Source organism: Rhinoraja longicauda, chromosome 40, assembly GCF_053455715.1.
Source record: "Rhinoraja longicauda isolate Sanriku21f chromosome 40, sRhiLon1.1, whole genome shotgun sequence".
NCBI classification, from domain to species: domain Eukaryota; kingdom Metazoa; phylum Chordata; class Chondrichthyes; order Rajiformes; family Arhynchobatidae; genus Rhinoraja; species Rhinoraja longicauda.
Window position 1 is genome coordinate 9,359,011 of NC_135992.1, and position 24,845 is coordinate 9,383,855.

The 24,845-nt window shown below is 45.5% G+C and overlaps 1 protein-coding gene across 1 annotated transcript in view; it reads right to left on the minus strand.

The window, feature by feature from the left end:
• zc3h7bb (zinc finger CCCH-type containing 7Bb) overlaps nucleotides 1–24,845 on the minus strand; it is a 61,392-nt gene that overhangs the window by 22,234 nt on the left and 14,313 nt on the right. Inside the window, exons 4-13 of the mRNA XM_078430801.1 lie at nucleotides 23,940–24,137; nucleotides 22,431–22,589; nucleotides 19,811–19,891; nucleotides 18,012–18,068; nucleotides 15,573–15,615; nucleotides 11,521–11,783; nucleotides 9,906–10,155; nucleotides 6,902–6,960; nucleotides 4,780–4,939; nucleotides 207–368 (exon numbers count right to left, since the gene is read on the minus strand). Of these exons, the coding sequence (XP_078286927.1) occupies nucleotides 207–368; nucleotides 4,780–4,939; nucleotides 6,902–6,960; nucleotides 9,906–10,155; nucleotides 11,521–11,783; nucleotides 15,573–15,615; nucleotides 18,012–18,068; nucleotides 19,811–19,891; nucleotides 22,431–22,589; nucleotides 23,940–24,137 (1,432 nt within the window). The remainder of the gene's footprint in view (nucleotides 1–206; nucleotides 369–4,779; nucleotides 4,940–6,901; nucleotides 6,961–9,905; nucleotides 10,156–11,520; nucleotides 11,784–15,572; nucleotides 15,616–18,011; nucleotides 18,069–19,810; nucleotides 19,892–22,430; nucleotides 22,590–23,939; nucleotides 24,138–24,845) is intronic.

Genomic DNA, 24,845 nt, shown 5'->3' on the forward strand with positions numbered 1-24,845 from the left:
AGTTAAAATGTGAATCAGCACATAAATGCACATGGTATCATATCATATCATATATATACAGTCGGAAACAGGCCTTTTCGGCCCTCCAAGTCTGTGCCGCCCAGCGATCCTCGTACATTAACACTATCCTACACCCACTAGGGACAATTTTATTTCAACGTTAGGTCTCCATTATAGGTGGTATTGAATTACTCACACATCCATACCTTTACACAAGTAGTATGGCCCTCCGTAATTATTCCAGGTCGGTCGGGGCCTCATTTTTTTCCATCGCGAGTCCGTTGGCTCCTTCAGCTTTCCAATAAGAAGATCTTTTTTACATTTATGATCTAGGTCAGGGTTATAATTATAATCTAATGCCTTAGCTCCTGAAACAAAGGGAAGTAAAACCTGTAATTAGACCAAAGTTAATACAATGGACCAAGGGAGGGAAACCGGTAACAAACAAATGGTTTTAAAAGCGTTAGGAATTAGAAGGAGGGTAAACCATGCGGTGCTCACTCAATTATTTGTGTAGGAAAATAACTGCAGGTGCTGGTACACATCGAAGGTATCACACAATGCTGGAGTAACTCAGCGGGTCAGGCAGTATCTCAGGAGAGAAGGAATGGGTGACGTTTCGGGTCGAGACCCGTCTTCAGACTGAAGAAGGGTCTCGACCCGAAACGTCACCCATTCCTTCTCTCCCGAGATGCTGCCTGACCCACTGAGTTACTCCAGCATTTTGTAATACACTCAATCATTTAATTATTATCATGGCTGATCACCCGTACCAACTCTTGTTTCATGCAGAATCCCATGTCTCCCGAACACTTACCCTTAAATATCTTGCAATCTAAATATCTAAACACCGAACTGAGTACCTGCAGCTCTCTGGGGCTGAGAACTTCATTGATTCACAATGTGCCAAGTGAAAATCATCTCCTCATCCCAGTCCTACAGGCCTGAGCTTTACCCTCTTCTAGTCCCAGACTCTTCAGTCAAAGGAAATTGCCTCTCACCATCTAATCGTTCAAACTTTTTAAGAACTTCAAACATTTAAAAAACCTATTTTTTTTAAACTCCAAATAATGGCAACCAATTCTATTCAGTCTCTCCTAATGAACTGCAGCTGGCATCGTACTTGGTTGGGCATGGTACATGGACCTCCCCACCGTCGAAGGCATCCTGACTCTCTCCTCAATTGGGCAGCTGATATCAAACATCTTCATCACCATGGCCAAGCTCTCATTTCATTCCTATCTTTGGGTCTGAAAACTGTGACCACCAGGTTCCAAAATGGTTTCTTCCCCAATAAACGATCAAACTCTTGAACACTGAACTACACAAAGTGCTGGAGTAGCTCACCAGGGAAGGCAGCATCTCTGGAGAATATGGGTAGGTGACGTTTCAGGTCAAGTCCCATCTCAGACTAACTTCAACCATGAACTTGAGGAAAGACGTTCTTGCCTTAGAGGGAGTACAGAGAAGGTTCACCAGATTGATCCCTGGGATAGCGGGACTTTCATATGAGGAAAGGCTGGATAGACTGGGCTTGTACTCGCTGGAATTTAGAAGACTGAGGGGGGATCTTATAGAAACATTTAAAATTCTTAAGGGGTTGGAGAGGCTAGATGCGGGAAGATTGTTCCCGATGTTGGGGGAGTCCAGAACCAGGGGTCACAGCTTAAGGATAAGGGGGAAGTCTTTTAGGACCGAGATGAGAAAACATTTCTTCACACAGAGAGTGGTGAGTCTGTGGAATTCTCTGCCACAGAAGGTAGTTGAGGCCAGTTCATTGGCTATATTTAAGAGGGAGTTAGATGTGGCCCTTTTTGCTAAAGGGATCAGGGGGTATGGAGAGAAGGCAGGTACGGGCTACTGAGCTGGATGATCAGCCATGATCATATTGAATGGCGGTGCAGGCTCGAAGGGCCGAATGGCCTACTCCTGCACCTATTTTCTATGTTTCTATGTTTCTATGAACTTCTATGGACTGTCTTTGGTCACAATAAGGACTTCAGGATTTTTGCACTGGTATTGTGGTAGTTAATGTATTGAGTTTTTGTTTATAAAATATTATCTACATGTATTTCATTTACATTTCTGTTCTGCTGCTGCAAATAATTTCACTGTTCTGCTGTCTGCATATGTGACAACTGAAACTATTGGTTGAATTGAATCAATATCCTTTTAGGCTTTTATACTCTGCTCCTTCTAGATACACGGACTCCTCCTGGTTAAACACAGAACATCAGTTGACCCCAACTAGAAATGATAAAGATAAGGTAAAGTTAGAAAACGCGGAAAATACCCAGCCGATCAGGCAGCATCGATGGAGAGGGAATCAGAATGAATCTTTCAGGTCTTTCTTCAGAACAAGGTTAAAGTTGGAAAACAAGCATGTTTTAAGATGCAAGGAAGGAGAGTGGTGGAGGGAAGAACGGTGGCGCAGCGGTAGAGTTGCCGCCTTACAGCGCCTGCAGCGCCGGAGACCCTGGTTCGATCCCGACTACGGGCGCCGTCTGTACGGAGTTTGTACGTTCTCCTCGTGACCTGCATTGGTGTTCTCCAAGATCTTCGGTTTCCTCCCACACTCCAAAGACGTACAGGTTTGTAGGTTGATTGGCTTGGTATATGTGTAAGAATTGTCCCTAATTTGTGTAGGACAGCGTTAATGTGCGGGGATCGCTGGTCGGCGCGGACTCGGTGGGCCGAAGGGCCCATTTCCGCGCTGCATCTCAACTAAAACTAAACTAAACTAAAGGGAATCTCTGCGGAAAGGTGACTTTAAAGGACACGGGTGGAGTTGGTGCCCGCTGAGAGAGGGTGGTGGCGACTTCCTAGCTGCAGCTGGTCTGCCTCGAGGAGCTGTACATAGAGGGGCATGAATGCGAATGCAGAGAGAAAGGAAAGTTATAATGCAGGGTATGTGAGGTATCGAATATGGTGGCAAAGAGAATGCTGGAAATTCCCAGCAGGTTAGGCAGCAAGTGGCGGAGAGAGAAAAACAGAGGGTTAAGGTTAGACGTCGATGACGACATTGATCAACACTTGTTGAATCTCTTCATTATTACCTCATCCCCAACCCCATATGTCCCCTCATTACCAACTCTACCACAACCGAGTCAGTCTGAAGAAGGGTCTCGACCCGAAAAGTTACCCATTCCTTCTCTCCTGAGATGCTGCCTGACCTGCTGAGTTACTCCAGCATTTTGTGAATAAATACCTTCGATTTGTACCAGCATCTGCAGTTATTTCCTTATACTACCACAACCAACAGTCAACCATCGTGGGTTCCACCTTTCCTTGGCCATCGATGCCAGTTCTCATTTATTCTGAACCTTTTCATACCTCTAGTTCCCCTCTCCCATGACTCTCAGTCTGAAGACTCTCGACCTGAAACGCCACCTATTCCTTTTCTGCACAGATGCTGCCTGACCCGCTGAGTTACTCCAGCATTTTGTGTCTATCTTCGATGTAAACCAGCACCTGCAGTTCCTTCCTGCAAACCGTTGAGTTCAACGCCGAGCTCCAAGGCCATAACATGCTTAAACGAGCAATTGCCCCTCAGGGTTACAAGTGGGTTCAACACAACCGTGTAAGAAACTCCAGGCAGGTTTGAATGTAGATTTAACACGAGAGGCAATTCACTGCAGTTTCCTTTGATGAGATGACCCAGCTACCTACTTGCAATGCCATCAATTTTTCACATTCACTTCCATTCCCTAATGGGCACCTAGATATTTCTCAGTTAATGTTGCTATCTATGATTAATGGACATTTGAGGAGAAGTAATCCATTCTGAGGAAACTTGTCAACCTCTACCTGTCCAACGGGCAAACCAATATTAAAAACAGTCCATTGAAGGACTTCAGTGAAAACCGCACCTCGGTTACCTTATTTCAGAGCAAACAAGAGTTACCACCTGCTCTACAATAACAACACACCTTTCCTATCTTTAACTCTATGTTCCCATCCAAGAAAATAGTCACCCATCCAAAGTTAAATGCAATGCCACCAAATAATGGTTGGTCTGAAGAAGGATCCTGACCCGAAATGTCACCTATCCACGATCTCCAGAGATTCTGCTTGACCTGCTGAGTTACTTCACAACTTTGTCCTTTTTTTAAACTTAGATACGAAAGTGTAGAGGGACAAGGGCCAAAGAGAGGCAAATGGGACTTGAATGGATAGGCTTCAATACAATACAATACAATATATACAATATATCTTCATTGTCATTGTACAGGGATACAACGAGATTGGGAATGCGCCTCCCATACGATACAATAATTTAATTAATTTAAACAACAACAACCCATCGAAACAAATTGTAACAGTAACAGTTCAGCTTAGTTTAATGGCATCACATTAGTTTCATGTGTACCGAGGTACAGTGAAAAGCTTTTGTTGCGTGCTGACCAGTTGCCTGATAACAGCTGGGAAGCCTCGTGTTCGAGAAACAATGGGCATTCAAACCTGTGGGCTTAACACCTCATAGCAGCAAAGACACACAAAATGCTGGAGTAACTCAGCGGGACAGGCAGCATCTCTGGAGAGAAGGAACGGGTGACATTTCGGGTCGAAATGTCACCCATTCCTTCTCTCCAGAGATTGCTGCCTGTCCCGCTGAGTTACTCCAGCATTTTGTGTCTATCTTCGATTTAAACCAGCGTCTGCAGTTCTTTCCCACCTCATAAGAGCTACTGACTGAAGCACTCACTCAAGCCCCACGCATTCTGCAACCAGCCCACTGGCTGGGCATCAGGAGTCAAGGTGCACAGTAGTTCTCTTTACCTGTTTTAATAAAGCAGCAGTAACAGGCCTGGCGCAGATCATGTGTATCGCCGAGCGGGTTTTTAGTCAGCGGTGACGGAGACGATTCGCTGCCCCTCTGCACTAATCCAAGGAACGTGGCGGGATAGCTGGATGCGGGCAGGCAGCTCACTTGCTTACCCTGGTGCAGAAAGAGGTGGTGACAGTGAGGACTCTGCCGACTTTCTCCTTGCTCTGGACAGCTCGCACACAGAGTGATCTCCGACTGTGAGGAATACCGCTGCCGATTCAGTCCTGCCACGAGCTGCAATGCAGCTTAGAGTCATAGAGTGAGACAGTGTGGAAACAGGTCCTTCGGCCCAACTCGCCCACACCGGCCAACAATGTCCCAGCTACCCTAGTCCCACTTGCCTGCACTTGGTCCATAACCCTCCAAACCTGTCCCATCCATGCACCTGTCCAATTGTTTCTTAAACGATGGGATCGTCCCAGCCTCAACTACCTCATCTGGCAGCTTATTCCATACACCCACCACCCTCTGAGTGAAAAAGTTACCCCTCGGATTCCTATTAAATCTTTTCCCCTTCACCTTGAACCCATGTCCTCTGGTCCTCGATTCCCCTCCTCTGGTCAAGAGACTCTGTGCATCTACCCAATCTATTCCTCTCATGATTTTATATACCTCTGTAAGATCTCCCCTCATCCTCCCGCGCTCCATGGTATAGAGACCCAGCCTGCTCAACCTCTCCCTGTAACTCACACCCTCTAGTCCTGGCAACATCCTCGTGAATCTTTTCGGAACCCTTTCAAGCTTGGCAATATCTTTCCTATAAAAAGGTGTCCAGAACTGAACACAATATTCCAAATGCGGTCTCACCAACGTCTTATACAACTTCCACCAGGCTTCTATATACAACTTCTACTATGGCTTCTTCTAGGTCGTTGCTGGATCGCGATCTGAAGTAGGAAGCTGACTTGGAAAAGAGGCAACCACTGGAAAGATTTAGTCAGTGTGAAAAGCTCGTTAGTGTGAAAAAATCCATTGTCACTGTGACAGCACAGTGGCACAGCTGATAGCGCTGGTCTCTCACAGTGCCAGAGACCCGGGTTTAATTCCGACCTCGAGTGCTGTCTGTGTGGAGTTTGCACATTCTCCCTGTGACCGCGTGGTTTTCTTCCGGGTGCTCTGGTTTCCTCCCACTTACCAAAGATGTGCAGGCTTGTAGGTTAATGGGCCCTCGGTAAAATTGTCCCCTAGTGTGCAGGGAGTGGATGCGAAGGTGGGATATCATAGAACGAATGGTATGGCAAATGGTATGTTAGCATTGATAGCAAGAGGATTTGAGTATAGGAGCAGGGAGGTTCTGCTGCAGTTGTACAGGGCCTTGGTGAGACCGCACCTGGAGTATTGTGTACAGTTTTGGTCTCCTAATCTGAGGAAGGACATTCTAGCCTTAGAGGGCGTACAGAGAAGGTTCACCAGATTGATCCCTGGGATGGCAGGACTTTCATATGAAGAAAGACTGGATAGACTAGGCTTATACTCGGTGGAATTTAGAAGACTAAGGGGGGATCTTATAGGAACATATAAAATTCTTAAGGGGTTGGAGAGGCTAGATGAGGGAAGATTGTTCCCGATGTTGGGGAAGTCCAGAACCAGGGGTCACAGCTTAAGGATAAGGGGGAAGTCTTTTAGGACCGAGATGAGAAAACATTTCTTCACACAGAGAGTGGTGAGTCTGCGGAATTCTCTGCCACAGAAGGTAGTTGAGGCCAGTTCATTGGCTATATTTAAGAGGGAGTTAGATGTGGCCCTTGTGGCTAAAGGGATCAGGGGGTATGGAGAGAAGGCAGGTACAGGTTACTGAGCTGGATGATCAGCCATGATCATATTGAATGGCGGTGCAGGCTCGAAGGGCCGAATGGCCTACTCCTGCATCTATTTTCTATGTTTCTAACTAGTGTGAATGGGTGATCGATGGTCGGCGTGGATTCGGTGGGCTGAAGGGCCCGTTTCCAGGCTGTATGTCTAAAGTTAACTAAACTAAACAATGAAAGCAACTGCGTCAGGGCCAACATATTTCCTGGACTAACCATAAATCTAACTGCCATTAAGAAGGTGTAATGAAAATATTGGGCTCACCAATGAGAAGCTGCTTGGTGCACTCTTGTTGTTGTTGTTTGGTGTCATCGGTCTTGATACTGGTGAAGCACAAAAATTATCTCCATTATTGTTGTAATAAAATCTAAGCGGGGTCGAGGATTCGGATCAATGAACGGAGAAAGAACATTTCACAGTTACAAGCAACTATCTTTATTATAGTTAAATTACCAGGGAAAGGAATCAATGAAGCAACTAACACATAACACAGCAATGAGATGAATGAAGAGCGACTGAGGTTGGGCACAAAATGCTGGAGTACCAGCGGGTCAGGCAGCATCTCTGGAGAAAAGGAATGGGTAACGTTTCGGGTCAAGACCCTTCTTCAGACTGAGAGTCCCAAATTCTCAGTCTGAAGAAGGGCCTTGACCAGAAACGTCACCTATTCCTTTTCTCCAGAAATGCTGCCCGATCCGCTGGTACTCCAGCATTTTGTGTCTGTCAATAGACAATAGACAATAGGTGCAGGAGTAGGCCATTCAGCCCTTCGAGCCAGCACCGCCATTCAATGCGATCATGGCTGATCACTCTCAATCAGTACCCTGTTCCTGCCTTCTCCCCATACCCCCTCACTCCGCTATCCTTAAGAGCTCTATCCAGCTCTCTCTTGAAAGCATCCAACGAACTGGCCTCCACTGCCTTCTGAGGCAGAGAATTCCACACCTTCACCACTCTCTGACTGAAAAAGTTCTTCCTCATCTCCGTTCTAAATGGCCTACCCCTTATTCTTAAACTGTGGCCCCTTGTTCTGGACTCCCCCAACATTGGGAACATGTTTCCTGCCTCTAATGTGTCCAATCCCCTAATTATCTTATATGTTTCAATAAGATCCCCCCTCATCCTTCTAAATTCCAGTGTATACAAGCCTAATTGCTCCAGCCTTTCACCATACGACAGTCCCGCCATTCCGGGAATTAACCTAGTGAACCTACGCTGCACGCCCTCAATAGCAAGAATATCCTTCCTCAAATTTGGAGACCAAAACTGCACAGTACTCCAGGTGCGGTCTCACCAGGGCCCGGTACAACTGTAGAAGGACCTCTTTGCTCCTATACTCAACTCCTCTTGTTACGAAGGCCAACATTCCATTGGCTTTCTTCACTGCCTGCTGTACCTGCATGCTTCCTTTCAGTGACTGATGCACTAGGACACCCAGATCTCGTTGAACATCCCCTCTTCCTAACTTGACACCATTCAGATAATAATCTGCCTTTCTATTCTTACTTTGTCTTCAGTTTAAAATCAACATCTGCAGTTCCTTCCCACACGGTGAACAGAGGTTCATGGACAGTAAACCCCGGATTCGAAGGGACTGTTTTGTGCGCTGTATCTCTAAACTAAACTACATACCAAAACATTACTACATTCTGTAACTTTCAGATGATGTGTCCATCCTCTCCTGCCTTTACTCATCTGTTGTGGAAATAATTTCTATCAACCCTACCAATACCCCTTTTCTATCTTAATTTTTTAAAAAAAAACTAGCATTTAATGGAAGTCTAGATTGAGTAAAGATAGACACAAAATGGTGTAGTAACTCAGCGGGGCAGGCTGCATCTCTGGAGAGAAGGAAGGGGTGACTTTTTGGGTCGAGACCCTTCTTCAGATTGACGTCAGGGGGGGAGGGAGATAGATAAGGAAGTGTGAATGTGTGAAAACCGGGAAGTCTCGTCAGAGAGAGGAGGAGTGCAATATTTTCTCATAATCCAACCACTGTCATCCCGGTAAACTCCTCCATATCCAATGTGTCTGTCTCCACAGATGCTGTCTAATCTGCAGATGGATTCGGGCATTTTTTTGTTTTTCATTTAGATTTGACAGCTCCCCTCTGGGCGAAAGGTTCTCACTGTATACATATCTATGCCTCTCATCATTTTATAAACTTCCATCAGGCCACCCCTTAGCCCCTGGCACTCCAGGAAAAAAAACAGTCCAAGTTTGTTTAACCTCTCCTTACAGCTAATACGATCTAATCTAGGCAGCATCCTGATAAAAGTCTCGAAGGTATCACAAAATGCTGGAGTAACTCAGCAGGTCAGACAGTATCTAGGAGAGAGGGAATGGGTAACGTTTCGGGTCGAGACCCTTCTTCAGACTGAAGAACGTCACCCATTCCCTCTCTCCTGGATACTGCCTGAGTTACTCCAGCATTTTGTGATACCTTCGATTTGTACCAGCATCTGCGGTTATTTCCCTACACATCCTAATAATAGTCAGTCTGATGAAGGGTCTCAACCCAAAACGTCACCTATTCCTTTTCTCCAGAGATGCTGCCTGACCTGCTGAGTTACTCCAGAATTCTGTGTCTTTCCTGGTAAGCCTCTTCTGTACCCTCTCCAAAGCCTCACGTTTCCTATAACAGGGTGGCAGAACTGCACCGTACAATACTGGTAATATATTTGTGAGTCCATGGAAAGTTCCACCAAGGCCGATGTATTTGTTATGAGGTGTGCATTGCCCAGTAGGTCATGGACACAATACAACTCATGAAGTCACATTTGCGTTGGGAGAAGACTTTAAACAAGCCGATGAGCTTCCCCGCTAAATGAGTGGTCAATGGTACAAGAATGAATATTCAATTCAATTCAATTTTATTTGTATAGCACATTTAAAAACAACCCACGTTGACCAAAGTGCTGTACATGTGATTAGGTACTAAGGAAAAAAAATGAAACATACAGTAGCACGTAAACATAACAGCACATACAAAACAGTTCACAGCGCCTCCTCAATGAGCCTCAAACGCTATGGAGCAGAAATAGGTTTTGAGCCTGGACTTAAAGGAGTCGATGGAGGGGGCAGTTCTGATGGGGAGAGGTATGCTGTTCCACAGTCTAGGAGCTGCAACCGCAAAAGCGCGGTCACCCCTGAGCTTAAGCCTAGACCGCGGGATAGTGAGTAGCCCCAAGTCGGCCGACTTGAGGGACCTGGAGTTAGAGAGGTGGGTTAGAAGATTTTTGATGTAGGGGGGGGAATGTCCACTTACCAGGCTGAGGTTCCGTCCCAGGGAGTAGGTCCAAGGAGTCTAGACTATTCACAGTCGCGCATGGACCAATAGTGTCCAGGGCATCCATCTTCTGGACGGGAAGCTTTGAATAGGCTGGTGGAAGACACACCTTTGGGCCAACGTCACCCTTCACAGCGGACGGAAGCACTGGGGCACCACTGGGTAGGACGGCGAGGAGCCGGGACACGTCGTTGGGCAGGTTGGTGGGAACAGTCCCCGTTGTTGGTGCCTGAGGATACAGCAGAGTGTTATGGCCAGAAATAATAAACAGGCAGTTCTTCCATTGTAGTGCACCTGCACACTCAACATCAGACACAGGAGCAGAATTAGGCCACCTGTCCCCCAAGACTTCCCTGCCATTCGATTATGGCTGATTTATTTTCCTTCTCAAACCAATTCTCCTGCCTTTTCCCAATAACCTTTGATGCCGTTACTAATTAAGAACCTATCAATTTCCATTTTAAAAATAACCAATGACTTGGCATCCACTGGCGAATGTGGCAATGAATTCCACAGATTCACCTAAAGAAATTCCTCCTCATCTCCCTTCTAAATGTACGTCCTTTTATTCTGAGGCTGTGGTCTCTGGTCCTCGACTCTCCCATTATTGGAAACATCCTTTCCGCGTCAATTCCAACTGGGCCTTTCATTATTCGCTAGGTTTCAATGAGACCCCCCTCTCATCCTTCTAAACACCAGTGAGTGCAGACTTCACATGGCAGTCCTGGACCGTTACACTGGGCCTAGATCAATCAAGCTGGCAGCGGCAAACTCCACCAGCAGGTCTCTGCTACTGAATGGCCCTGTCCCTGAAACATGGTGGTCTTCAAGTTCGGACACCCACCAGGATCAAAGCAAGGCTTGTCGAAGGACAAGCAAGCATCCTGCAGACCAAAGGTCATTTAGCCTTGGAGAACAGATGCGTGTCAGCATGCGGCTCTGCCAAAAAACAAAATCACCCACGATGCAAAATTAGCATCCCTCCAACAGGCTGTGATTTAGTACAACAACACTGGCCGAAAACCGAGAGGAACGCAGAATTGTGGCCCGGCACGGGGAGCTGTGATCCCCCCCCCCCCATGCGGGAGCTTGATCGCCCTGATGCGGAGGGTCCGACCGCCGGCTACGGGAGCCAAGATCGCCCTGTCAACGGAAGGCTCAAGGCCCCCGACCACGGGAGGACAAAGAAGGGAAGAGATTGAACTTTTTTTCCGCCTTCCATCACAGTGAGGAATGTGGGGGAGTCGCTGTGGTGGATGTTCATGTTAAATTGTATCTTGTGTGTTTTGTTGCTTTTTATTGGTTTGACTGTCTGGCAAATCAAACTCCTCGTATGTTGCAAAACATTCTTGGCTAATAAAGTATGATTATGATTGGTGTAAATGTGAAATTTTGCCCCTAGTGTAGGATTGTGTTCATGTGCAAGGATCGCTGGTCGGTGCGGACTCGGTGGGCTGAAGGGCCTGTTTCTGCACTGTATCTCTAAAACCAAAACTGGTCGTCACAGAAACTTGCGACCGATTGAATTGCAATCTTGGTTGGGGAAATAATTGTGAGTTATACTCATTCCTTCTCATCTACACCTATCCCTTACCGTGGGAAATTCATTGGCCTCTCCGAAAGAATCCAACAACGTGTCCAGGTCTTCTCCAATAATTTCTCCATCTGCAAATTCATCTGCGGTTTCAGGCACTGAGAGAGAGACCCCATCACCCCCGCCCAGGGCCTTGAGTGGGGCAGGGTCTTCCAGTGACTGCTGGACACTGAGGGCCTCAGAGGGAAGTGGGATCGAGGGTTCACTGGCCTGTGAGGGAGGGCTGGCCGGGCCCTGAGCACATGGAAACTCCAAAGCCAAGTCTGCAAAGCCAAGAAATAAAGACACAATTGTGAGGGGAGGAAAAACGACACGTCACAAACACAACAATAGGTGACCGTAGTTGACGCTTTGCCAGTTGTGTAGAACTACCCAGGGTGGACGACGAGGACGTAAAGCTGCTCCCACCCCGAGCTGTTCGGCCTAACCACCTTCTGCATGACTATGCCGGTTGTGCTCACGGAGGCCTCTGCGCCCATACATGGAGAGTCTGGATGCAGTGGGCAATGCAGCACTAGCTGTCCCAGAAGGACTCCAGCCATACTTTGAGACCTGGTCACCACACCCTCCTGGCAACAACCTCCGCAGGAAGGCCCGGGTTCAACTGAACAGGCCACGAGCTGGCGCTGGTTGCTCCGCAGCCAACATGAAAAGATGGGGCATTGCGGACACCGACCTCTGTCGTTGTGGTCTAGTACAGACCAACAGATCGGCGGCACGGTGGCGCAGCGGTAGAGTTGCTGCCTTACAGCGAATGCAGCGCCGGAGACTCAGGTTCGATCCTGACCACGGGCGCCGTCTGTACGGAGTCTGTACGTTCTCCCCGTGACCTGCGTGGGTTTTCTCCGAGATCTTCGGTTTCCTCCCACACTCCAAAGACGTACAGGTTTGTAGGTTAATTGACTGGGTAAATGTAAAAAAATTGTCCCTAGTGTGTATAGGGTAGTGTTAATGTGCGGGGATCGCTGGGCGGCGCGGACTCGGTGGGCCGAAGGGCCTGTTTCCGCGCTGTATCTCTAAATCTAAAATCTAAGAAACAAACATGTCCTAAGGGAATGTGCTGTGACAGGACCTCCCTGCCCACTATCCCAACTTGATAACCCCCAATTAGAGACTTATCTCACCAATTGCCACTTTCGATTGTTGTAGCTGACACACGAAAGAAGACAAACACAATATATAACCAGCATGTTCTCTGCCATTGTCAGTTGCTGAAGTCAAGTCAAGAGTCAAGAATAGACACAAAGTGCAGGAGTAACTGAGCGGGTCAGGCCGCCTGTCCCGCTGAGTTACTCCAGCATTTGTGTCCATCTTTGGTACAAACCAGCATCTGCAGTTCTTTGTTTCGACAAGAGTCAAGAGTGTTTAATTACAAGATCATAAGACATAGCAGCAGAATTAGGCTATTAGGCTAACGAGTCTGCTCCACCATTCGATCATGGCTGATCTATTTTTCCCTCTCAACTCCATTCTCCTGCCTTCTCCCCGTAACATTAGCCATCATCTGTACCAACCACGGAACAATAAAATTCTGACTTGCAGCAGGATAACAGGTCTGTCACACAATACTCGTAGATAGACACAAAAAGCTGGGAGTAACTCAGCGGGACAGACAGGATCTCTGGAGAGAAGGAATGGGTGACGTTTCGGGTTGAGACCTTTCTTCAGACTGGTTAGGGATAAAGGAAATATAGAGATAAAGAGATATAGATGGTGATGTGGAGAGATAAAGAACAAACACAATGGGGAGGGGGTGGTTTGGGTGGGAAGGGACGAGTTAACCAGGGAGTTGTGTCTATCTTTGGTTTAAACCAGCATCTACGGTTCCTTCTTACACACAATACTCGTAGGTAAGTTAGCTCTTAGGGTTAACGGAATCAAGGGATATGGGGAGAAAGCAGGGACAGTGTACTGATTTTGGATGATCAGCCATGATTATATTGAATGGCGGTGTTGGCACGGAGGGCCAAATGGCCTACTCCTGCACCTATTTTCTGTGTTTCTAGAACATATAATAAACAAAAATCAAGAAATGAATAACCTCAAAACTAGTGTAAGGAAGCCCGATGACCTCAGTGCAACCAAAGACAGTCCACGGTTCATAGTTTAGTTTGTATTGTGTAGTGTTCTTAAACCACATGAACACAGATTTCAGATATGTACTCGACAGAGCCCTCTAATGGTTGAAGTTTACAACTGGCAATGACTGCAAAATTGTACAGATAATTCCGCTATAACACTTGTCCATAATGCTAATCGGATAGAATGCCATTGATCAATTTCGGGAACACTATCTGCATTTCGCTAACCAAACTTTTTTTTTATATATCAAAAAATACTTTATTCAAGTAATAAATATTTACAAAACATCTTTTTAACAACCCCATCTGACATTTCCAGAGGTTACACGTTCAATACAGGTATTCATTTCCAAATTTACATTGAAATTTACACAGTATCCCTTATTTGGATGGGCATCTCCACCACACCCTGCCCCCCATGTCCAGCAGCGGAAGGACCCTAGACTGTGGTCCTCCCCCACAGAGCCTTGGCTGCACCGAGCTTCAGTGCATCCCTCAGCACGTACTCCTGCAGTCTGCAGTGGGCCAGTCGGCAACATTCCTTGACGGACAGCTCGCTCCGCTGGGAGGTCAACAAAGCTCGGGCAGACCAAAGAGCGTCTTTCACCGAGTTGATGACTGCTTACAATGCAACTTTGATCGGTGACCGAAGAACCACTTAAAAAATTGACAAGCAGAGATAAAAGCTCCCCGCTGTTCAACCCGTGGCGACTGCACAGCAGAAGCAACCACCTCAAACCTCAGCGGATGAGCTGCAGTATGCAGGTGACACTTGCATTTAAAGCACACTTGATAGTGCACCAGCAGACTCGGGAACAACTGGGGGCATGTATAAGGTTGCCAACTTACTCACTCCCAAATAAGGGACAAAAGGTGACGTCACCGCCCAGCGCTACCTCACCCAGCCGGCGGCCACGTGCTCCCGCTCCACCAATGGTGGCCATCCGGGCTGGGAGGCGGGTTGCTATGCAACCTCTGTTAGGCGGTGCCCGGGCCTACTGTGTCCGGGCCTACTGTGTCCGGGCCTACTGTGTCCGGGCCTACTGTGTCCGGGCCTACTGTGTCCGGGCCTACTGTGTCCGGGCCTACTGTGTCCGGGCCTACTGTGTCCGGGCCTACAGCGCCCCCTGGGCCTAATACAGGACAAGGGCAGTCCCATATGGAACAAACCAATTTAGCCCAATATACGGGATGTTCCGGCTAATACAGGACAGTTGGCAACCCTAGGCATGTACTCAATCTTGCGTCCTGAAGTCATAAGCCTCAATCCTTGCTTTATCAGGATCTCTGTACTCGACAGCTATAAGTTGCTCAATACCACTGAAATTTCATTCCAACTTGGTCTTTTCAGAATAAACAGCTGGCAAGATCTAACGTGACACAGGTACACACAGTCTGAAGAAGGTCTCGACCAGAAACGTCACCAATTCATTCCTTCTCTCCAGAGATGTCCCGCCCACTGAGTTACTCCAGCATTTTGTGTCTACCTTCGATTTCAACCAGCAACTGCAGTTCTTTCTTACACACAGTCGTGTCTCATCAGACTTGGGCCAAGCAACCAAGTTCTAGCCTCTACCCCTAACTTTCCTGATTTTAAATCTTTGCATAAACTGTGAAGTCTCAACTTCACTGTTCAACTATTGCTGCCCTCCAAGAGAAACGGACAATTCAGTGCCGAATTTCTTGATGGAAACCATGAAGGAATGGGTCAGAGGCTGCCCAAACTCACTACACTCGAGAATCTTACAACAGCACAAGAGCAGGGGGCTAATCTATAATTCGCTGTGGATTTGTGAAGTATTGATGACACTTAACAAACCGGATTAAACTTTTGAAACGGTGGTTGTAAAAGTGGACAGGATTTGCCTATGCTTGTTATTTACATGAACTTCCAGAAGACTTAACCCTTTGTTCTCTGTGGCTGCTGTGCTGATTTATAATTCCACACAAAGAAATAAAATGGAAACTTACCCGATTCAATATCATCTATATCGCTAGTGCCATTTATGGATATCTGTGGGAGAATATAGAAAGTGGCTTACATTGTTGCCTGCATTGCCAATGAAGGTTTGCTTGTTAGCCAATATGACACCGTGATATTGTACATAAAAGATTTTAAATATCAGGAAAGTCTTTCAACTAGAGAGCTGGCCATGTTCTTGTTATCCAAAAATAGAGAATGGTTCAATGGCATTTTATTGTCACATGTACCCTAGTACTGTGAAATTCCTTTGTTGCATACACTTAAGTCAAATCTCACTATATACAAGGTAGCTATAAAAGGATTGGACAAGCTAGATGCAGGAAAATGTTCCCAATGTGGTGGGAGTCCAGAACCAGGGACCACAGTCTAAAAATACCAGGACGGTGGAGCAGTGGTAGAGTTGTTGCCTTACAGTGAATGCAGCGCCGGAGACCCGGGTTCCATCCCGACCACGGGTGCTGTCTGTACGGAGTTTGTACGTTCTCCCCGTGGGGTTTCTCCGAGATCTTCGGTTTCCTCCCACACTCCAAAGACGTACAGGTTTGTAGGTTAATTGGCTTGGGCCTGTATATTTGGTATAACTGTAAATTGTCCCCAGTGTGTGCAGGCTTGTGTTAATGTGCGGGGATCGTTGGTCGGTGCGGACTCGGTGGGCCGAAGGCCCTGTTTCCGCTCTGTAACTCTAAACTAAACTAAATAAAGGGGAGGCCATTTAAAACTGAGATGAGAAAAAAACATTTTCACCCAAAGAGTTGGGAATTTGTGGAATTCTCTGCCACAGAAGGCAGTAGAGGCCAATTCACTGGATGAATTTAACAGATAGTTAGACAGAGCACTAGGGGCTAGCGGAATCAAGGGATATGGGGAGAAGGCAGGCACGGGTTACTGATTGTGGATGATCAGCCATGATCACAATGAAAGGTGGTGCTGGCTCGAAGGGCCAAATGGCCTCCTCCTGCACCTATTTTCTATGTTTCTATTATACTGAAGCAATGAACTAGAGTCACTGCAAGAATGTCCTCATGTAAATTAAGCTAAATTATTGTCTTCTGACACTCACTTAACAAGGACAGAGTGGGATAATTGGCTGTTATCCTAATTGGCAGCTCAACTATTCACCATATGTATTAATAAATTACAAGATGGCGTAGATAACAGTGTATACATTTCCAATACACAAAGTAGTAAAATTATGGAAAATATATTTCAGTGTAAGCAAATGTGGGTCATCCACTTTGGATCTAAAGGAATTGATTAAAGTTTTATAGGATTCATTGCAGCCAAACGCACCAATAATCCTTAAAAAAGAAGGCACATTGATACTTCGGTGGAGTTGTAGCCTTATAGCACCAGAGATCCAGGTTCGATCCTGACTACAGGTGTTGTCTGTACAGAGTTTGTACGTTCTCTCCAAGACCGTGTGGGTTATATCCGGCTGCTCCGGTTTCCTCCCACATTCCAAAGACTTGCATGTTTGTAGGTTAATTGGCTTCTGTAAATTGTCCCTAGAGTGTAGGGCAGAACTATGGGGTGATTGTTGGTTGGCGCGGACGCGGTGGGCCAAAGGGCCTGTTTCCACACTGTATCTCTAAACTAATCTAAACAGCAATGATATAATAACCCGTGTTTTCTGCAAAGTTAATTCAAGGATAAATATCAGCCAGGACAGGGAGAATACTTTCCCGCTCTTTTCCAAATAATCTACATGAACTCAATAATGCAGCTGGTGGGTCCTAGATTTTATATCTTATCCAAAAGCAAAGATACTGGAGGAACAAGATGGAGCTCTCCGTTGAAATTGCCTATTCTGAAGTGTAGTACGCAAAGGAGCCATTTTAGTAGGCAAAACCTGCCGTTCGTTATGCCTTTCGCAGTGTAATCAGTGTTTTGGGGGAACAGTATGAGTGATAAAACCATTAAAATGCAGAATATATCTCATCTATCAATTCACAGATTTTTATTATTTTTATTTTTAAATGTTTCTGCAAGTTTCGGCCTACTAAAATGGCGTCACGACATACTACGGTTTTTAGGGTCGAGTGGTCTATCTTGTTCCCTCTAGTATCTTTGTCCAAAAGACAGTACACCAGGCCTTATTATTGTAGTGAGGTGCCAGAGAAGATTTTAACGATCAACTCTCTAAAGTAGAAGGATTAATGCAATTGTGGAAAAGATGCAGGTTTGACAACCATCTTTTTAGTGGACGAACGGGGTCATCTTTCATCGACAGAACAAGAGAGACGGTGTCTGAATGTTTAACCAGTTATTGATTTGTCCAATTCCCTTTGCATCCACATGGATATCAAACCCTTGGATTTATTGAAAATCATTCAAACTACAGTCGTTTTAACGAAAGCATGTCCCTCTATTAAAGTTTTCTGAAAGAATCATGGGTCGCTGGAGTAAAATGCATAAAGTCAACTTACATGCCCAGTGTTCACTGAATTTCCAATTGGTGTCAGGCCCACTGTTTCTACGTCAGGCTGAAAAAGAGGAATAGTTGTGGGATTAGTGGAGTCAAACCTTGGGGACAGTCACATCATTTGCCTGCTTTCACATGTCACCAATGAAAAATTCAACTAAAGGTAGACACAAAATGCTGGAGTAATTCAGCGGGTCAGGCAGCATCTCGGGAGAGAAGGAATGGGCGACGTTTCGGGTCGAGACCCTTCTTCAGACTGATGTCAGGGGTCCCGCCCCCTCCCCTGACATCAGTCTGAAGAAGGGTCTCGACCCGAAACGTCACCCATTCCTTCTCTCCCGAGATGCTGCCTGACCCGCTAAGATGCTCCAGCATTTTGTGTCTACCTTTGATTTAAACCAGCATCTGCAGTTTTCTTTCCTAAACTTAAACACAAAAACAGCTAAAATAAGGGGGAGCAGCTGGTAACTCAAATACGCTCATATGTCAGAGGAGCAGAATTTGGCCGTTCGGCCCATCGAGTCGACACCAGCATTCAATCATGGTGGACCTATCTTTCCCTCGCATCCCCATTCCCGTGCCTTCTCCCCATATCCTTTGACACCTTTACTAATGAAGATCAAAATAGGTCATTCACTAACAACGCAAGCCAAATGATTTGTTTTTTTTGCATTTTTAAAAACTACTAGACCAAATGGACCTGTTGGGCCCAAACCTCTCCTGCATTGGTACAGCACCCTCTCCTCCTCCCTCTCTCCTCCTCCCTCTCTCCTCCTCCTCCCCCTCTCCTCCTCCCCCTCTCCTCCTCCCCCTCTCCTCTCAATCCCCCTTATTATCCCTCCTCCCTCCCTAGGAGATAGATTTAAACTTTTAAAATGTGGATAACTTAAAAAATATAACAGCAATTTCAATGAAACTTCTTCCATTAGCACCAAAGAGACGACGGTGAGTAAGGTGGGCCTAAAATTGTCGTGCTATCGCGTACCGTTTTGGCTGTAGTTCAGGAACAAACAAACAAACAAGATTTTTTAGTATATAGATAAACATTTAAACCTCCCCTTAACTTCCCCTGCAATAACAGTTTTCCAGTCCCTCCACTAACTAAAGTCCTTTATCCGTAGCATCACTCCATTAAATCTCCGGTGCATCCTCTCCTGCCCTTTGACTGCCAACCTAAAGTGTTGTGGCGGGAATAGAAACTAGTGAGCTAGAAATTTATTCAACCCCTCTAAATAAAAATGCTTAAAATGTTGAAAATTGGGTTATCCCAGTGGACTGCAATGTTGCACACATTTCTGGGTGCCTTCATACCCTTACAGATTTCGTATCTTATCTTATTTGTTGGTGGGATATTTGTTCTCCATCCATCTAAAATTTTGCGATCATCTATTCCAACATTAATGATGGAGTTTCTACTCGCTGGAGTTTGGAAGGTTGAGGGGGCACCTCATCGAAACTTACAGAATAGTGAAAGGCATAGATAGAGTGGATGTGGAGAGGATGTTTCCACTGGTGGGAAGAGTGTCGGACCAGAGGTCAGAGCCTCAGAATTAAAGGGCGCTCTTTTAGAAGGGTGGTGAGGAGGAACTTCTTTAGTCAGAGGGTAATTAATCTGTGGAACTCATTGCCACAGAGGACTGTGGAGGTCAAGTCAGTGGAAATGTTTAAGGCAGAGATAGATAAATTCTTGATTTAGACTCTGCCACTGGCTCCCTGTAGATCTTGTCCCCGTTATTTTTTATATCTGTAGGGAAATTAAAAGAGGAAGAGGCAAAGACACACATCAAGTCCAGAGCACCTTACCTGAGCTCTGATATATGCTTTACGGATCCGTAGCCCCAACTTCTGTGCTAGTTCTTGTGTCAATTTCACAACATTTTCATCCTAAATATAAAAAAAGAATAATGCAGAATTCCTCTATAGTTTCACATCCCAAGTTTATTTTCCTTTTTTTTGTAATCAGCACATTGGCCAGAAAATGCTTCGTCTGATTGAAATGCCTCGTCTGATGGATGAAACAGTGTCAGGTTTAATCCCTGGTTTGTACCAGTTAGAGGTCCTCGTTAGCAAATATGGAGGTGGCTCATAATACGGAGGCAAGTTGTAGAAAGAAAGCAAAAGTCGCAGATGTAGTGCATCGTCTGTAATGACGGAGCAGGCTTGAGGCACTCTGCCATTACAGGCAGCCTGTTGTCTGAGGCTCTATAAGGCACTGGTCAGGCCGCAGTTGGTGTACTATGAGCAAATTTGGGGCCCCATACCCGAGGAAGGGCATGCTGGCTTTGGAGAGGGTCCAGGGGAGGTTTACAAGAATGATTCCAGGAATGAGTGGGTTAGCACTGGGCCTCTACTCGCTGGAGTTTGGAAGGTTGAGGGGGGGACCTCATTGGAACTGACAGGCATAATGAAAGGCACAGATTGAGTGGATGTGGAAAGGATGTTTCCACTAGTGGGAGAGTCTAGGGCACAAGGTCATAGCCTCAGAATTAAAGGGCGCTCTTTTAGAAGAGAGGTGAGGAGGAACTTCTTTAGTCAGAGGGTAGTTAATCTGTGGAACTCACTGCCACAGAGGCCAAGTCAGTGGATATTTTTAAGGCAGAGATCGATAAATTCTTGATTAGAACGGGTGTCAAGGCAGGAAAATGGGATTGGGAGGCAGAGATTTGCCATGATTGAATGGCAGAGTGGACGATGGGCCGAATGGCCTAATTCTACTCATACAAACTTGTGAACCTGCTCCTGAATCTGTTGCATGTATTCTATGTCCATGGTATGAGGACTAGCAAATTGTCCAATTGTTCTTTCAGGTAAACAGTGCTTGTGGAATCAATCTCAGTATCTTCAGGAGGAGAGAACAACTATTGTTAAAAATAAAGTCATCGACTTATGACCTTCTGCTTTTGACCTTGCAGGGGGAATGGACTGAATTGAAATAAGATACTAGATGAGCCTCTTATCTGAATCTTTAGCAGCTTGCCAAAGTCAGAGATCATTTCCCAGACTGGAAGGAAGCCAATACATTTACAATTTCCAAAAAGAATAATATGGTACTTGGTGGTATAACATGGGGCAATTTGTTATATCTCCATGATAAGTAATTAGCTCAAAGCGATCTCAACTTTCCCTGTTGTGGTAATTTAGAGTGGAACGAGAAAAAGCAGAGAGACTTAACTGAGTTTCCAGAAAAGAGGTCTTGCTACTTAACGGAATAGCTTGAGGTTGACACTCTGGTGGAATTATGGAACGAGCTGCCAGAGGAAGTAGTTGAGGCAGGTACTATAACAACATTTAAAAGATATTTGGACAGGTACATGGATCGGAAAGGATAAGAGGGATATGGGCTACATGCAGGCGGGTGGGACTGGTGTAGATGGTGCATCTTGGTTGACTTAGGCAAGTTGGGCGGGAGAGCCCATTTCCACGCTGTAGGTTTCTATGACTCGATGTGATGACAGGTTACTCTCTAGGATAGAGTACTGACAGACTGGAAGCAATCTGCTGCAGTGGATTAAGAATAGTCCGAATGCTTGAACAGAGCACAAGATGTACTTGGAGTCCTGTTACCAGTCGGGTCCCAAGAGGCTTTTGCTGGGATCTTTTCTTGTCGCTATTTATATTATTGACCTAGATGCAGTTGCTTGGGGTTTGGGATTAAGTTTTCAGAAAATACATGCGAGTGTGAGAACTGTGGAGGATGCCTGACGATTGCAGGCAGATTTTTTTAATGCGTCATGGGAGTCTGTGTTTGGTAAATCATAATTTGTTTTTAAAGTGGACATATTCCAGCTTTCTCCCCTCTCCCCTTCCAACCACAATCAGTCTTGAAGAAGGGTCCCAACCCGAAACGCCTGATCCTCTGAGTTACTCCAGCAACTTGTGTCTTTTTTCCCCGAAGGTACACACAAAATGCTGGAGTAACTCAGCGGGTCAGACAGCATCTCTGGAGAGATTCTGACTTATGATGTTGTGTTTTTTTTAAATTATATTTTTATTAAGTATTAAAGGGCAGACACAATAAGCTTTGGCTTCTGCCTACACCTTTTTTTTTTGGTCATAAAATATCATATTGTTTTGTTTGATACAACGATTTTGTTCTATTTAACTTTCACAACTGTATGGTCAATCTGTTATATTGTATTGACCGGAATAAATAAATAGATGAATAGATAGATAAATAGATGAATAAATAAATAAATGGATGAATGGGTGGATGAATAGAGAAATAAATAGATAGAGATATAAACAATAAATAAGGAATGGGTGACGTTTTGGAACGAGACCCTTCGGACTGAGTGTCTTTTTTTCTGGCAAGTGATAGGTGGATACAGACGAGGGGGATTTTTCAATTGGCAGATGGGTGGGCAAAGACTGGAGATGAAAAGGAGACAAAAGGTTATAAATACCTGTAAACAGAACCACTCACCTGGGGAACAGCGAAGGAACACTTGGCTATGCATTCATAAGCTTCTTTATGCTTCCCTAATTCATTGAGCGCTCGGGTTTTACGATAAAGTGCCCGATAGTTGTTTTCATTCAGCTTCAAAGCGCTTTCACAGTCTTCCAGAGCTTTCTCATGTACACCCTGCAAGAACAGTCAAGGTTAGCAACCCGTGGACACAGAGCTTTGCTTCCCCACTGCCCCGTGTCAGAGAGGTAAAGATTAATTTTACATATGCTCCCCGTCTTACGATGCTTCGACATGCGATATTTCGACTTTGCGATGGTGCAAACGGCAGCGACCCGTAGCGAGCCGCAGCTCGCTTCCGGCCACGTGATCACGTGTATTCAACGCATTTCCACAATATTTTCGGTTTCTCGGAGCGTAACCCCATCGTAAGTTGAGGAGCACCTGTACTTTTGATAATTTTCTTCTTCTCTCCAGGATTTGCTGCACCATTACCAGCCCTAAAATATCTTAATCAATCGGTCTCTCGCCTTGCCCTTTGGAGGCCAAATGTTGTCTCTGTGTAAACCTTATTCACCTGCTGCCACGATCAGTACAGGTCCTTGCAGGTGGCCATTTTGGTGAACAGGATGGGGATGCAAGTGCTTGACATGTTTGCTTTTATTGTTCAGGATTATGAACACAAAAGTTGGGACATCGTGATGCAGCTGGACAAGTTGTTGGTGAGGCCACACGTGGAGGGCTGTGAGCAATCTTGGTCGCCCAGCTATGAGATGTCATCATGTTGAAGAGGGTGCAGAGAGATTTACCAGGATGTTACCATGCGGGCTTGAGTTATAGGAGGAGGCTGGGTAGCCGAGGACCTCTACCGTTAGAGCATTGGAGAATGAGCAATGATTTTATTAAAGTATAAAAAGGAGCTTGAATAAACTGAACACTCGTAGGATGTTTCCTAGGGTCATGGATACGTAGTATCCCAAACAACGTAATAGCCAAAATAGTATTTCCGAGGAGGGAGGAATTGCAAGACCCAAATTTCATACAACAAGTAAAGGAAAAATGTTCCCAATGTTGGGGGAGTCCAGAACCAGTGGCCACAGTCTAAGAATAAAGGGGAGACCATTTAAAACTGAGGTGAGAAAAAACTTTTCACCCAGAGAGTTGCGAATTTGTGGAATTCTCTGCCACACAAGGCAGTGGAGGCCAATTCACTGGATGAATTTAAAAGAGAGTTAGATAGAGCTCTAGGGGCTCGTGGAATCAAGGGTTATGGGGAGAAGGCAGGCACGGGTTACTGATTGTGGATGATCAGCCATGATCACAATGAATGGCGGTGCTGGCTCGTAGGGCCAAATTGCCTTCTCCTGCACCTATTCTCCATGTTTCTATGTTTAACAAGCTCCCATAAACAGCAATAAGATAAACGACCAGATACTCCCTTTCATTGGCGTTACCCGAAAGATAATGCGGAAGTATGCCTTTGCCTTAAAAATAACTGTAAATTATAGAATCCCTGTGAATACGCACCATACTGAAGTAGCATGTTGCTCGATTAACATACAGGTGCTCCAGCAAACGCTGTGTGATCACAACATCATCTGATTCTGCATACTGGGCTACGTTCAAGGCCTCGACATATTGGAACAGGGCCTGCTTATAATCCTTCGCTCTGTACAGCTCATTCCCTTCTTCCAGTAGGTTTTTGACAAGCTGATGCAGGAAAGTCTTAACACGAACAAAAAACAAAATTGTGCATTTAAGTTTAACCCTTTATTAGTTTGCTGTTCAACATTTCCCAACTTCTTGCTGTCATCTGGCAGAATTTTTTTATAACAGCCTCAAATCAGACCATCCATTTCAGTCTGAAGAAGGGTCTCGACCCGAAACGTCACCCATTCCTTCTCTCCCGAGGTGCTGCCTGACCCGCTGAGTTACTCCAGCTTTTTGTGATACATCCATTTTAGTTTGTTCAGTTGCCACAGTATTACTCTTCCTTCTCTCAGCATGGATCTCAGAAAGCTTATGGGTTAACTCGGCCTTTTCTGAATATGCTGGTTCTCCGATGAGAATCTACAGTTGATTTAACAGAGCAGGGAGAATGCAAGGCGATCGCCATTATTCCACCATATTCGATCAATCCACAGTGTTCAGCATCTACAGTACCACACTAAGATTAACCAGAGTGCCCATGTAGATTTATTCCAAAGCAGAAAATATGCAAGATAATTCTTCTTCCCTCATTGTGACCAAATATATTGACCTAGTTGTGTAGGAAAATAACCGCAGATGCTGGTACAAATCGAAGGTATCACAAAATGCTGGAGTAACTCAGCGGGCCAGGCAGCATCTCAGGAGAGAAGGAATGGGTGACGTTTCGGGCATAGCTAAACTAGGCAGAATTAAATGTCACGCAAATTAAGGAGACCATTTCAA